At 39.3% G+C, this 14,258-nt stretch overlaps 1 protein-coding gene across 1 annotated transcript in view; it reads left to right on the top strand.

Moving 5' to 3' along the window:
• Positions 1-14,258, top strand: part of LOC117242415 — an 85,018-nt gene that overhangs the window by 64,904 nt on the left and 5,856 nt on the right. Inside the window, exons 6-7 of the mRNA XM_033509036.1 lie at positions 8,104-8,249; positions 10,379-10,636. Coding sequence (XP_033364927.1) covers positions 8,104-8,249; positions 10,379-10,636 — 404 coding nt within the window. The remainder of the gene's footprint in view (positions 1-8,103; positions 8,250-10,378; positions 10,637-14,258) is intronic.

The following is a 14,258-nucleotide window of genomic DNA, read 5'->3' as shown; positions in this document are numbered from 1 at the left end:
CGGTTAACCAGCGAAAATTATTCGAACCGTTTCGAGAACGAAGGGATGAAGTCGGTTCTGTGATTACTAGGATGGGAGCCTGTAGCTTGAGAATTACATCGTTAAAAAATTTTATAGAAAGACACACGCAAAGATTCGAATGAAATTGAAATAGGAAAAATTGTTGAAATGATATTTTACAGGTACTTTTCCTTTTTCTATTAGAATTTGTTTTATTTTATTAAAATTTTTTATTAGAATTTAATAAGAGATTTACGTTTCATTTTAGATTACAATTGTGTTTTTCTTCTACTATATAAAAATCAATCTTGATATTCTTTTAGCCTAGTATCGCTTTATTTTTATCTTTCCATGTCATATTTTGTCGAGAGCTGTTCTATTTCGCTTCATTTCAAATTTTGTCGCAATTCTTCTTATTCTTTCCTTGAGACAGTATTGTGGTCGCGCTTTACTTCAACAAATTCATGTATGCATCGAACGTCTTCATTTCCTCAGAGAGATACTATACGTCTGCGAGAAGTATGGTTACAGTTATTTCAACAGGAAATGGAATGTAGAGTAGGAATTTCTAAAATATGCTGGCTGTGCCAGTTAAAATTTTGAGGGGACCATAAACGTTGCATACACCTTTTGGTAACATTCAACTGAATTTTTAAATGAAATAAAATATCTATTTCTGACGATTGATCTATCAAATTTCAATTCCACGTTTCAAGATAAAATGAAAATAAAAGTGATCTAATAATATCTAGAAATCTAAACGATTTTAAAAACATTCCTTCAATTATTTATTTAATGTACTCCAATGAGAAAAGAAAACCTGTCGTAACACAAAAATCCCCATAATGTCACTAGAATCTTCCTAACGATAGTCTCGTAAAACAGCCCATTATATCAGTAGAACCTACCTAAACAAAACTTCCTGTACAATCAGGATCTACCATCTATCTGCTCATTTTTATCCACTAATACTACAAAAATGATCCAAAGGAGCTCATACTAAAGAAACATTCACGTCACTTTCGATAATTACCTATCTGCGTCACTTAAAGCCACCCCGTAAAACACCTAAAATTCCAATTTCCCTTTAACGACCACCCACCGTATTTTCGATCCTCTCAAAACAAACACTCATCCCTCGTTCGCCAATGACCCAACGTAAACACGCCCCTGTCGTTGACACTCACCCCTTCTCAGCCTCGATTTGGAGAGAAAAAGATCGACGGTCTGACTGAACGCGAGCCGCGTGTCCCTGGAAATAGCTAACCACCCTCGAAATTCACCGTAAAAGATTCGAGTCACGTAGTTGGCCGGTAATATACGGAGGACACGTCCACCCCTCGGCTAGTGGAATGGGGTTAAGGAACGAACGTATGTAGAGAGTGAGAGTCACGGGGTAAACAAGCGTGTCTCTTCCTGTCGGCGGAGATCGACTTGGCTGGAAGTTGGACGTTTCGGTGGTCAATCGACCGGAAAATTGCTCGTTGACCGGTGATCTAGCGACCGGAAGCGAGGCCACGCTGCACAGGTTCCTGTGCTGAAATCATCGTCGAACGTGCCGTTTACCGGCGATGTATGGCTCCGTTCACGTCCTTCAGTTTATAGCTCCTTGCCTACAGGTCTTTTTGCACCGATTTTTGGGTTGCGATAACTTTGGATGCTTTTGGAACAACCTGTAGGTACACTTGTTGCGTTTGTGAATAAATTATAGAAATTGGTTTCTCAATTTATGGAGTTACGGTGACAAGATTTTATGGAATCTTTTCGTGTATTTGGTGGAAATTTGGGGGGAAAGTTTTGAGACAACCTGTAGGTACACTTGTTGCTTTTGAGGTTAGGTTATTACCCGGGAAGTATCCTTGAGTTCATCCAAGTATATGGGTTTTGCGTAACATAGTAATATTTGAATATTTTTATCATGGGAGTACATGCAGCTTTTCTCGATAGGTTATTGAAGTTTGATGGATAAGTTCTGAAAGGACCTATAGGTATACGCACAGCAGATTTTGTCAAAGTTGAAGTTCGTTGGAAAGATTTTGGGCAGTCTGTAGGTACACTTGTTGCATATCAGATAAGGATTCGAAAATGTCTTTGAAATAAAATGTTACAGTTCTCTGTAACTTCAATGTAGCGTAACACAAGAAATATTCTACCGAACCAAAAATAATGGAATTACTATAGCAGGATCCAAAAATACATTTCATTCAATTTCACTCGATGAAAATGAACCAAACGCGATACTTTTCAAATTATGCACTTCGTAATTAATTATCGTGTAAGGCTTTATCATGCTTAAAGCGAAACAAGTAAACTCTCCTAAATCAGGAATAATCGAATTACAGGAAATGGGATCTTGCGCGCTCTTTCAGGTGGTTCACAGAGCCTGAAGCCGATCGCTAGCCAATATTATTTTTCATAAATCTCTCCGGGGCATATTTACGCGGCACCAGCTTCTCTAATCTCTTCCTCGTAGCCGTTGTTTGTTATCATTATTCCGTCTCGGGGCGGCTAGTTTTTGCGCGTGCCACCCCCTTCGCGAGATTTATTTCGCTGTTTACAATTAGTTTCTGAGCCTGGCCTGAAAATGCATCGCGATGCCACGACGCGCGGCCCGTCCTCCGTGATTTAACAAGCCGCGTTCCCAACGATGCTTTCCTGGGCGAGCTTAAACGGGAATTTATGGCGCGGCTGCCTGTCGAAACAGAAACGCGGCCAGTGCGGTGATATCGTGAGGAGAAAAAAAAGGAATATTACTGTAGTGTAATGTAGAAGAATAGTGGATAAGGAACTCGTTTAGGTATTCTTACGAATAGTGATCGTAGAGTTTGATTTATTTTATACAATTGGGAAGTTTCGTTGGTTGGATTATTCGTTTCTTAGTATCCTACAGGATGGTTCAGAAAAGCTGGATATGTATGTTTTTCTAAGAAATAACAGATATATATTTCATGGTTTGTTTAATTAAACTGTAACAATGTATACTTATTCCTATAGACTATATGAAATTGTAAGAAAGTTGATAAGCGGACGGTCCACGTTTCTACTTTTTGTACAAGGTGTTTTATAAAATGTAGGATCGGGCACGGAATACTAAAACGATGAAAAAGTTTCCTATTTGACCATGTTCCAAAGCTATAGCCACATTCGTGTTACAATGATCTGCGACGGCTTATCTTCATAGAAATTGTTCACGTGCTATGAAACGCCCTGTATAATGGGCGTAATCTGCCCAAAAAATGAGCACCTGTTGTTACTACCAAAACGGTAGTTTCCTTTTTAAAATTAAAATCTCCTCAAAATGAAAATGCGAAAGAGCATCCTTTTAACTGCTTTCGACGTCCCCAATTAGTCCCCATCCTAATTCACAAGAAGTAACATGATATAATAACTGTCGGTAACTCAACGATAACCGAGCCATAGTCGTCTCATGCCGAATCCAGCTTATCTTCCACGATCTTCCCTGTCCTGGACTCGTTTGTTTCGATATTACTGCGTGGAGGGTTGCGATCAGCGAGCCTGCGGCTGCGTTTGCGGCCGCAGTATCTGCCGGATATCGCGTGAGCCACGCTCCACGGAGCACGCTGTTTGATGCATCTTCGTCACGAAAATAGTTAGCTACGGCTAGAAGAAAGGCATTCGTAGGGTTAGTGGGGTGAACGTCGATGATGGGAAATGAAGGTACAGAATGGAGAATAAGAAGAGATATAAGGATACGTAAATTGCTCTTGTTATGGAGGTGCGTGAATCTTTTCTTTTTGATGGATATCGTACTAACTAAATATTACGCGATGAGTTGATGAATAGTAACGAATATCAAATTTGTCACGTAACGAATACCGAATGTAAGAAACAACGAATATTAAATCTATCAAATAATCGAATATCGAATGTAGAATTAGAAATATTAATTACATCAGACCCACAAATATCAAATATAAGAGATATCGAATTTTGCCTGAACGAGGTATAAACTTGAGTAAGGAACTTTGCCCCTCGAAAAGTAATCTTCGGTAATCCAATAAAAAGACCTATAAAATAATCCTAACCTAACAAATCCGCCAACTAAAAAGGAATGAAATAATTTAACCTGAAATAAAACCTAACCTAAAAGAACCACCAAAATCCATATACCAGGACTGAACAATAAAATCTCCAATTAAAAAGAGAACTACGAGAGGAAAAGAGAGCGGAGAAAATGGAAGAACTTGGCGAAGAGGAGCATCTGGAGGGAATACGAGACCAGAGGAGAGGAAAACAGATGGAACGATGAGTTGCAGAAGGGTGGAAGGCCCTCAGGTGGAAAGGGTGCACGTCAAATTGGCCGCATAAGCGTGCTCCTTTCATTGAATCGTCTAACGACCAGACATAAATTAGATTGGAAACTGGAGATGCCACGGGAAAAGAGCCGTGGACGATTTTCTGCATCTGGTAACCTCCTTAAGGCCCGCCGGAACGACGACAATATGTGACTGGGGTAGGGCAAGGGAGAGGGAATTTTATTTCATTTTTGGCTGACGTTTTTCGATTGAATTCGCCCACCATTTTTACCTCCGTTTTTACGAGGCTCCCGCGAGCGAAAAAAAAAAAATTATTGGAATCGTTGTTGCTACGATCGGGAGTGGTTTCTTTATGGGAATTGCTTGTTCGAAAGAGCGTTATCAAGGGGAAGAAATTTTACTCGTGCGGTTTATTCGCGTTTTATCACGGTACTAATTTTCGAATCCTTTTTCCCAGACATTCGAAGGTAAATAAAGATTGGATGCGAGTTCGGAGGGTTGTAATTTCGAGTTTTCCAATGTTCATATGCTTCTTTAAAGATTTCTATTCCACCGTTCGATCGATGTACATAGCGACATTTAAGGAAAGTTTGAAGATAAAATATTTCTTTTAAGAAATTCGAAGGCAAATAAAAATCCCGACACGAATTTTGAGATCGCAGATTCGAGTCTTTCAACGGTTCAAATTCCTTTCTCCTTCCTGGAGATTTTTTACCTTTCTCCGGTAATTTGCCTTGAATTTTTTAGCCTGCAAGCCAAGTTTGATTACCGAGTCGAATAAGGGATGAAGTCACCGGGGGAGTTTGTGGATCGTAATTTCCGGTGGTTGAAACTTCGTTGTTAACGCGAGCTACTCGAAATAACCGAATTAATTAATTAAAGCAAAGTATTATTAATGACCGTGCTCGAGATTCCCAGAAAAATCTCGTCAAAAGTAATTTCCTCCTTTCTTCTTCCGAATTATTTTAAATTACTTTAATCGACTGACTTAACTGATTAAAATGTTCCAATATAATTATTCCATGTTCTCTATTCACTGAATTCGCGTAGAAAAAATTTCTTCGTCGAAGATAACCTCAAAATTGAATATTGGAACAGTTAATATCAATATGGCTGTCGATGATTCGCGCAAATTTTAGAAATCCGGTAGTATTGGAGGCTTCAGGAGGCGAAAAGCGCAAAGTGTAGTCACGAAAGGTAGCGAAAACGGGATTATATCCCGTTACACTCGTGCTTGCTACTCGAGGAGAGGCTTGAAAATGTACACAAGCCCGTAAGAAGCCGCCATTGCACCCTGGGGAGTGGTAACACCGTTCGAGACTTACCTAGATACACTCTAGGAAGCTAGAATGTAAATGGCCGTCTTGGCAACTCGATTAATTAAATTGACTTTTCTTCCAGCGACCTCCACTTCTTCGTGTTTACGCTTTATTCCAAGCGAATTCTTAAAGAAATCGTCTATTTTAATGATTACGTACTAAAAATTATGAATATCTTTCGATATATCGGTATATTCGACGATAAAAATTAATATTAATAATAACGTTAATTAAATCAGTAGAAAACAAATTTATAAGCTACGAAATTTACATCAAATTGTATTTCATATATAATGTAATTTTATTAAAAAGGAGTTACCTCACGATCAAATTTAAAACAACCTAGTTTTTCTATGCAATATATTATCAAAAAATTGAAATTTTCTATCGACGCTTAGAGATATTTAATATTTCATATAGAAGAAACATCAACGTCAAGTTCTGACCAGCGACGCAATTTTTATCCGATATCAAATATTTAGAACAATTTCGTAGGAAAACTCATAAATGGAATTTATTCCCGGGAATAATCCTACGCGAATCTAGGTTATCGAGCCATAAAAAGAAACCGAAAACCCGTCACCAATATCGCATTGGTGAAACAGCTCTCGAAGAGCGATTCGCCAATTCCGTATTCCCCTGGCTGCTACTCAACGAGCGAAACTCAATAAAAGGTGAGAAGAAATCAATGGACCGCGATCATCATCCGAAACCCGTTTTCCTAACATACGCACGGAAGTATAGTGGACGAACCGGAAGGCGATCTGTCGCCATGACAATAATCCACGGGAACACGGCCGTAGGAACGAAGTCGGGGATATAAAGCCGAAAATCCGGGACGTGTTCTCGATCGCGAGCCACCAGTTTCATGTGCTACTGGATACCGATACGCGCCACTTTATGTCCGTTTTCATGGTGTTGCCGGTCGTAAGGAAAATGCAGTTACTCGCAAGCCGAGAGTACCTAACGCCCTCTTCCTCGCCTCTGTAACAAAGTGAACGCGTTTGATGAAGCTTTGCATAAAACAACTGAAAGAGAATACTCTTTGGGTACTGCGCGGATGAACTTTGCCAGGTTTGCAGAGTTTCGAGAAATAGAGCTGAAGGAATTCGTAGTTTTGTATTTGTAGTTGTAGCCGCGGGAAATATGGCTAAAGGCCGGATTTTTGGTAGATTGCTTTTATCAAAATGGCTTATTTATGGAAATTTGTTAATTCTTTAATTGATGTAAGGTCAGCTTACATTAATCAAGGTTTTAAGTTGGTTTAACGATGAAGTTGCTTATAATAAGGCTCGTCTTTGAATAATCTCTCTGGACATTATAATACGTTACAACATATGTAATATATTATAACATATGTAACATTAAATAATTCAATTTGATCCTTTAAACCCCTTAATCTACAACTACGGGCATATCCCGTAGTACGATGATCGGGCCAAATATAATATATAATATAATATGTAATAGCTTGTTTACGTTTTCGGCTCAAAATTCTCAAACGTAAATCGTAGGTTAAGGGGTTAATCATTTCCAAGCTTCTCCACCGCCAATCTTAACCTCTTCGCATCTAGACAAAGTCGCAGAATAAACAAGAGCAGAACCAAACGCATGTCTCGCGTTATGAACTCGCTGCAAGTACAGATTTCACCGTTTCGTCGTAAAAGAGGGGACCGAGCCGTAAAGGGATTACGCTTAAAGTTAACGCAACCTCGTTAAGAAACGTCCTGATAAAATAAAATCTTAATCCTGGCCCGACCACGGAAGTAGTCTGAGATTTAAGATCCTTTACCCTTGTTTTCCACCTCTGGCCCATTCGCTTCTTTCCTCTCTTCATCCCCACCACCGATTTCTCCCCCCGTTGTCGTCCACCGCCGGCTTTTACGGCTTACTGGCTCGATTATTATACGTGTCTCGTTTTCATGGAACAACCCCAACCCCCCGCTATTTACAGATTCGTGGCCTCCAGGGTTATATTAACTTGTAATTTTATTACGGCGATATTGTGCGCGCCACTGGTACTCGAGCTTTGTTTCCAGTTTCCCTTTTTTTAATTTCCTCCTGCGAGTTGGTAAATTTCACCTGCGTCCCCCCTCCCCTAGTTTGAATAGGGGTTGCTTTAGCCAGCAGGAAGATTGTAGTTAAGTTATTAGGACAGGAAAATTGTATTTAAGATAAGTTGTTAGGTAGTTATTAGGCAAAGTACAATTCTGGATTTCTAATTTTATATTCCGTATACTTTTGAGAATAATTTGTTTTTTTTATCATTTTTCAAATGAAAAAATATAAAATCCTGCTAAATGGACACGATGCATTGTTCATTAAAAAAATTGCATCCGCAGAAAAATCTGTTTCTTTCCATATTTTGATAATAGTATATTACTGTTATACCGTTAGGAGTGTATTAGTCATGTTATAGTTGTATTATATTATAATATTAATTAATGTAATGATACGTCGTAATGTATATTCCTGTCATACTGACCAAAGATTTCTTTCTTTTACAGCACGAACGGCTATGTGTGCCTGATGTTTCACAGAAGGGATAGCCACATAATAGAATTGCAACTGTCGGAATGGAGCCAGCAGCCCGACGACGTGTGCAACTCGAGTACGTTCAACTCCCACTCGACGCCGTACACGACGTTCATTAGTAAGTCAATTACGATCATTTATTAACACTCAGCCGTGTGAACGCCCCCCCCCCCTCCCCGACGTTTACTCGCGTTGACTGCCGCTATTTTCGACACTTTCTTTACAAATAAGTTTCTGTATAATTAGAATTGTTCTTCTGTTTGTTATCATTTTCTTGGTACGAGTCTTTGCCAGCGACAGTAATTCAAAAACCCTGAAGAAATTTTGGAAATTTATATTATACGATTATTATCTGGACTTAATTTTTTAAACCTTCTTCTAATCAAATATTTCAAGCATTTCGAACCTCGATAGAGGTCGGATGACTTTTTATTGGAAAGTACTCAAAAAGTTTCCAACGATTATGTAGTACAGGGGAAACGTTCGTTAACATTCGTTCATTCATCAACGTGAAAGTTCTCCTCGAATTTTTTACACTTTTTTTTGGAAAAAGACAGACCTGTTGATTTTTTCCGAGAAATCGAAATTTCTATTTATCGGCGAGAGCCTAGTTTCTCCTAATTGACAGATCGAACAGGATATTAATTACGGCTGCGACTTGGGAAACGGGAAAACGCGTTGCTCACGGTCGCAGTTTCTCGTTTTGCTGAGCTTGAAAAATAAAAATGCCGACTGCTAGAATTAAAAGTGATATTTCACTGTCGAAACTTGCCAGAGAAAAAATAATAAAACAAAAGACAAAATAAAAAAAAAGAGGTATAGAGGATAGACAAAAAGGGGGAGGAGGGGAATAGAAACAAAAGGGAACTAGAAAGGATATAAAATATGACAGTAAACGCGGGAAGATATCGCATTCCCAATGGAGCACTCTTGAAACACGATGAAATTATATCGCGAGAATTCGTGCTATTCCCCTCCTATCCTTTACACGTGTATCGATAAATAACGTCTTAACAATGGCTGGCCATGTTTCCGGCCAGGATAAATGTCCCTCTTCTACTGAAATTGCTAAATAAGCGCTCGGTTTTACAAAGAAAGACAAATTTGCTATTTTCCCATTTTTTATTGTTGTTTTATTGAGGTTTTGCAATATCGGGGAATTTGATTTAATACGTGGTAAATGTATTTATTGTTCCCGTTATTTACATTTGAAAATTTCCATTTTATTGTTATCGTAAAATTGGGAATTTTCATTCGTAACCTAAGCGTATTTCAATTAGACGCGTTTGAAATTTTCGACAAAATCTGACTCTAGCCAAGCGTAATGAAATTCCCTGTGCCTAATTGCTAACAACTTTGGTTTAAAACAATAGACGATGCGAATACAAAAAAAAGTTAATACTTTTCTCGTATTTAATTATAGAAAAGTTGATACGAATGAAATTTTAGATGAAACGTGAAAGCTTGTCTAAATAGATCCGAAATTCCCTAGCTACAATTTCTAATTTTCCATTCGAACAATAAATAAATCAGACTTAATAAGAGTGGTGTGTAAAATTCGGAGGACAAACGAAGGTAAACACGATGGAGGTGTAATTTCGGGCGAAGGTCTAGACATGGGTTGAATGGCGTCACGATAAATTCCGCGTCCTTGGGAACGACCCCTGTCTTCGTCAGTGTTATAGAATCGCGTAATCGGCTTAAACAGAAACTGTGCTGCCTTCCGTCGAGGGTTGAGTTTACGACGGATTCGGCATATGATCCTTTTGCACGATCGTAAAGGAGTCGCTGGCGAATCGATTGTTAAGCTGCCGTCGTTCGCAACTTCCTCCTTGTGCCAACCGCGTTTTCGTCTCGACGATGTTTGCGTCTACGTCCCCATTCTTCTACACGGAGACGATTTTAGGAACTATCTTGGCTGATTCCGCCGGAAATGAATGAATCAGTTTCTATACGTCAACTTGTTTTCCAAGTCAGGTGGCCAAATATTTCTGCCATTGTAAACACAATATTTTCCTCGACATAATCTAACCTCGACTAAAGTAAATGAACCCGGTTCATGTACTCTAGTCAATCTGGCAAACATAAATGCCAGCTACGAGAATAGCGAGTAGAGTAAAATTGATTGGAACAATTTGCGTATGTTGTTCAGTTGAGTAACAGGTCAGTAAGATAAATCAGTTAACGTAACAAACAGAAATGGCAGCTCCAAGTAGCAGCAAATTGAAATCGATAAATTTTTTCCAGCACCAGACCCAATTACCAAGCAGTGCCCCAACCTTGGCCGCTACAAAATTGTGTCTGTGCTACACAATCACAATGGCGACAAAGCGGAGGACATATTGGGCGTGGATGGTGAACCAATGGTCAACGCTGCTGAGGTTCAAGATGTCAGGGTCACGTCGACACCTCATCCAGGACGGTGTCGCTATCGACTAGATATCGGTTGCAAGACACCGGATCGTATGGAGTTCGCTACATCGTGCAACGACGAAACACCACCAGGTAAGATCTCTTGCTATAATTTTCTCCCTTAGAAGAAAAATTTGCTGTTTTGTAAAGATGCTTTTGTAAAGAAAAGTTATTTTCGACGACCGTTGAGTTTCTATTGATCTTTCTGCTCTTCGCGAATTTCTAGTGATTTTCTGGTTGATCTTCAGTTCGTTTAATAAAGATTAAGTTAGATTTTGATTCAGTTTATGCCAGATTTGAATTAAGTTTGGATTCAATTTATGTAATGTTTGGATTAGCCCTGGGTTCAATTTAGGTTATGTTTGGATTAACTTTGGGTTCAATTTATGTTATGTTTGAACTAGATTTGGGTTCCATTTTAGATTCGGTTCAGCTTAAATTTGGATTCAGTTTAAGTCACGCTTGGTTCCAGTCAAAAATTCCAACACGCAACCACACAACTCAAAATCATTTATACGCGTACATTCTAAATACTTTCTAGACGCTAGATTACGAACAGAACATGTGCAAATTCATATTCTCACAGATATAATTAAAAAACTGGATCTTGAACAAAAAATTGATTTATCGACTCAATGTCATAAAGAGTTCAATATTCTGGATATTCTATATACTTTCCCATATCATGTGCGTCCTGCGCATTTTGGCGTGACCGTAATTCGCAGTCTGCTTGTTACAATGTTCTCGAAAGATGTATCAGGGAGTCAGCAACTTCTCTTTCTTCAAAAACTACGGAAGAAACAGCTCTTACAGGCACCCACGTCTCTATTGACATCCGTCTTACCTGTATCTCGCACTGGAGAATCGACTGTGCTCGCAGGGAGCATCGCCATGGGGGGTCGAGTGAATCCTCGTAGGATGGAAGCAGCTTCAACAGGAACATCTTATCGGATTACCCGCACCAGGGTCGAGTTATCCCCCCATCGTGAAGAGACGCGTCTTCGTCGCTTCCCCATTTACCTCGAGCCTCTTCCGTCCCTTCTTCGCCCTTCGAAGGAGTGAAGTTATCGCAAGTGGCGATAGTTAGTTTGCGGAGAAGTCAGCGGCGTGACGGTTGCCGTGACTCCACGCTTGCTTATGTGCAAAGTTTGTAGCTTTATTCGGCTGTACGTGTTTATGGCGCGTGCCTGTGCGCGCGGATCCGCTCGCGTTGAAAGACAGATGCAGCGCCAAGCTTCGAGGCTTCCGGGGCTCTGGCTGGGCTGGGCTAGAGATAGGGCCGACTGGTTGCACGACTTTTCAGGAATAGTCGCGGAGAAAGCTTGTCGTTGCTTGGCTCGAGCGATGATAGACTGATTCTATCGAACCAATGAATTTTGAGGTTAAGGGCTTTTGAGAGTTTGAGGTTAGGAATAATAAATGGAGTTTGAAATAGAACCGACCGTTCAGGAATAGCTGCGGAGAGAACCTGTCACTGCCTGCTTCGAACAATAATGGTCTGATTTTATCGAATTAATGAATTTCGAGATTAGGGGCTTCTGAGGGTTTGAGGTAGGGAATAGGAGATTATTGTGGGATCTGTTATTTGATGACATGTAAGGGGAAGGACTCGTGAGTTACTTTGAACAGTTATATTGAGAGAAGCAGGTCTTGGGGCTAGTTCTTGAAGGATTGTTTAGGGACATCTAAAATTCCCTAGCTAATTGCTACCTTTGGAGTAGCACAATGGATGAAACAGATGTAATACCACTGTTGTGATAATGTTAGGTTGCAGGAAGATTTCTATTCATGAAATGTTAAATGAAACAGTAGGAGTTGTTTAGATAGACTGAAAGTTCTCTACATAAAATATTATGTTAGAGAAGAGTTATACAGTAGATCACAGCTTGACTGAATAATCGGATTTCATCTGATAACGTTCTCAGATTGGTTCTATTTTATCATAGTGATTTTGATTCCTTTTAATTGGGTTTTAATTGGTTATTGTAAATATACGATACAAAACATAAGTTTCCAGATCTCAACTATCACACCATAACCAAATAAAACATTCTAAACAGCGAATCTTGACAAGATTCTAATCCCAACACGGACAAATACTACGTTGGAAATGGATGTAATTAACGATCGTTACCAGGAGCCTGGCTGGAGACGTTTCGAGATGTTCTCTCTGGGTCTGGGAGCTAAGATCGCTGTTTGTACGAAGTCTTAATGACCAATTCGCGTTCCGCGTCTACAGAGGGGTGGTGCTGCAGCCTGGAACGCAATCCCCTTGTCGACAGTCGTAAGATACGAGGCTCGACCGCCTAAATCCTCGGTTATGTCAACGCTCTGCTCCATGCTAAAATAATTCCTGATACCGAAACGTCACTGCAACTCTCTCTTCCTTTCATGAATCGTCGTGTTTTTGTCGATTAAGAATCACGATGCGAACCTAATATCTGTAATATCTTTTTATCGTAATCTTTGATCTTCTTTGCGAGTTTGTCTAGTGGAAGATACATTTTCAGGTCGAAGATTGATATTCTTGCGAGTAGAAACGGATCCGAGTTCGATTAGGTTTTAGTTTAGCTTTCAGAAACTTGGGAGATCAGCTCTAGCTTGTAATGTGCTAGTTTCGCAATTAGAGAACTGTGGTGTAGAGAGTCAATCCGTCTGGTGTATACTATCGATGGGAAGTTCGGCAGCAGTGTGATTATTGAAGCAGAGGTAAAAAGATGAAGTAGGGGAAGTTAGGATGAAGCGAAATACTTGAGATTTAATCATCTGTGAAAGTTCAGAAAGTGATACTAACAAGTTTTTCTTACATGTACTTTAAAAATAGAGGTTAGGAATTGCAATTTTACAAAATTAAATTATACATTGTTTAATACTGCTACACTTTTCGTTAGAATCATTTACTCGTTATTTGTTACCACATAATTGTGGAAAAAGGTCGCAATTCATTTCTGTCTTACGATAGATAATTTATTACCTAATAATTTATTGTCATGTTTAACAGAGATATGGAAGTTAATATTACTCGTTATTGTACTCATTTAAATGCTATACCAGCATATTAATCATCTGAAAGCAATAACATTCACTCCAAGTCAAATTAGCATAAACCCAGAGCTCTAAAGTGAGATTAAAAGATTGCAGTTTTCTTTGCTCTGTGACACGAATCCACGTCGTCCCTGCAGATTTTAATTAATATCTTCAGAAGCGGTAAGGTCTTCCCTTTGAAATGCTTTTTGAATCGTGTCGATACGACGCTCCGTTCCTGAGATATCATCGTGTAAATAGAAGAGTAATTTTTTAATATTTCGCTATCTCCATCTTTATCACACTCGGCCACTGACCTATCCCTTTCCCACCACGCGTGGTCTGGTCAGTGAGAGACATTGAGTCAGCAATGTTTTTTATCATTCCTAGCATCAAGGTATGCAGTTGCTCGGAATGAAGTGAATCACCAAAGCTACCAGGCGCCGTCATCTTCTATTTTAAGCGCTCGAACTTTCAAGCCTTGTATCTCGGGAACGAATTGAGCTATCGACTTCAAACAAAGTACGTTTTCAAGAACGCGTTATACTCTATCTCTCCAGGATACTTTTCAGAGAAAATTCCAGAATTCTGAAGAAAGATAGAGCCAGGGAATACGATAGAATTTCTTTAGATAAGGAACCTTGGTTTTGGTGGATTATTTTCTAGAATCCTCACTAAGATTATCAAATAT

Source organism: Bombus vosnesenskii, unplaced genomic scaffold (assembly GCF_011952255.1).
Source record: "Bombus vosnesenskii isolate JDL3184/JDL3185 unplaced genomic scaffold, Bvos_JDL3184-5_v1.1 scf7180000016274, whole genome shotgun sequence".
Classification (NCBI taxonomy): domain Eukaryota; kingdom Metazoa; phylum Arthropoda; class Insecta; order Hymenoptera; family Apidae; genus Bombus; species Bombus vosnesenskii.
The sequence above is the reverse complement of the archived record's forward strand: the minus strand, read 5'-3'. Positions and strand labels throughout refer to the sequence as shown.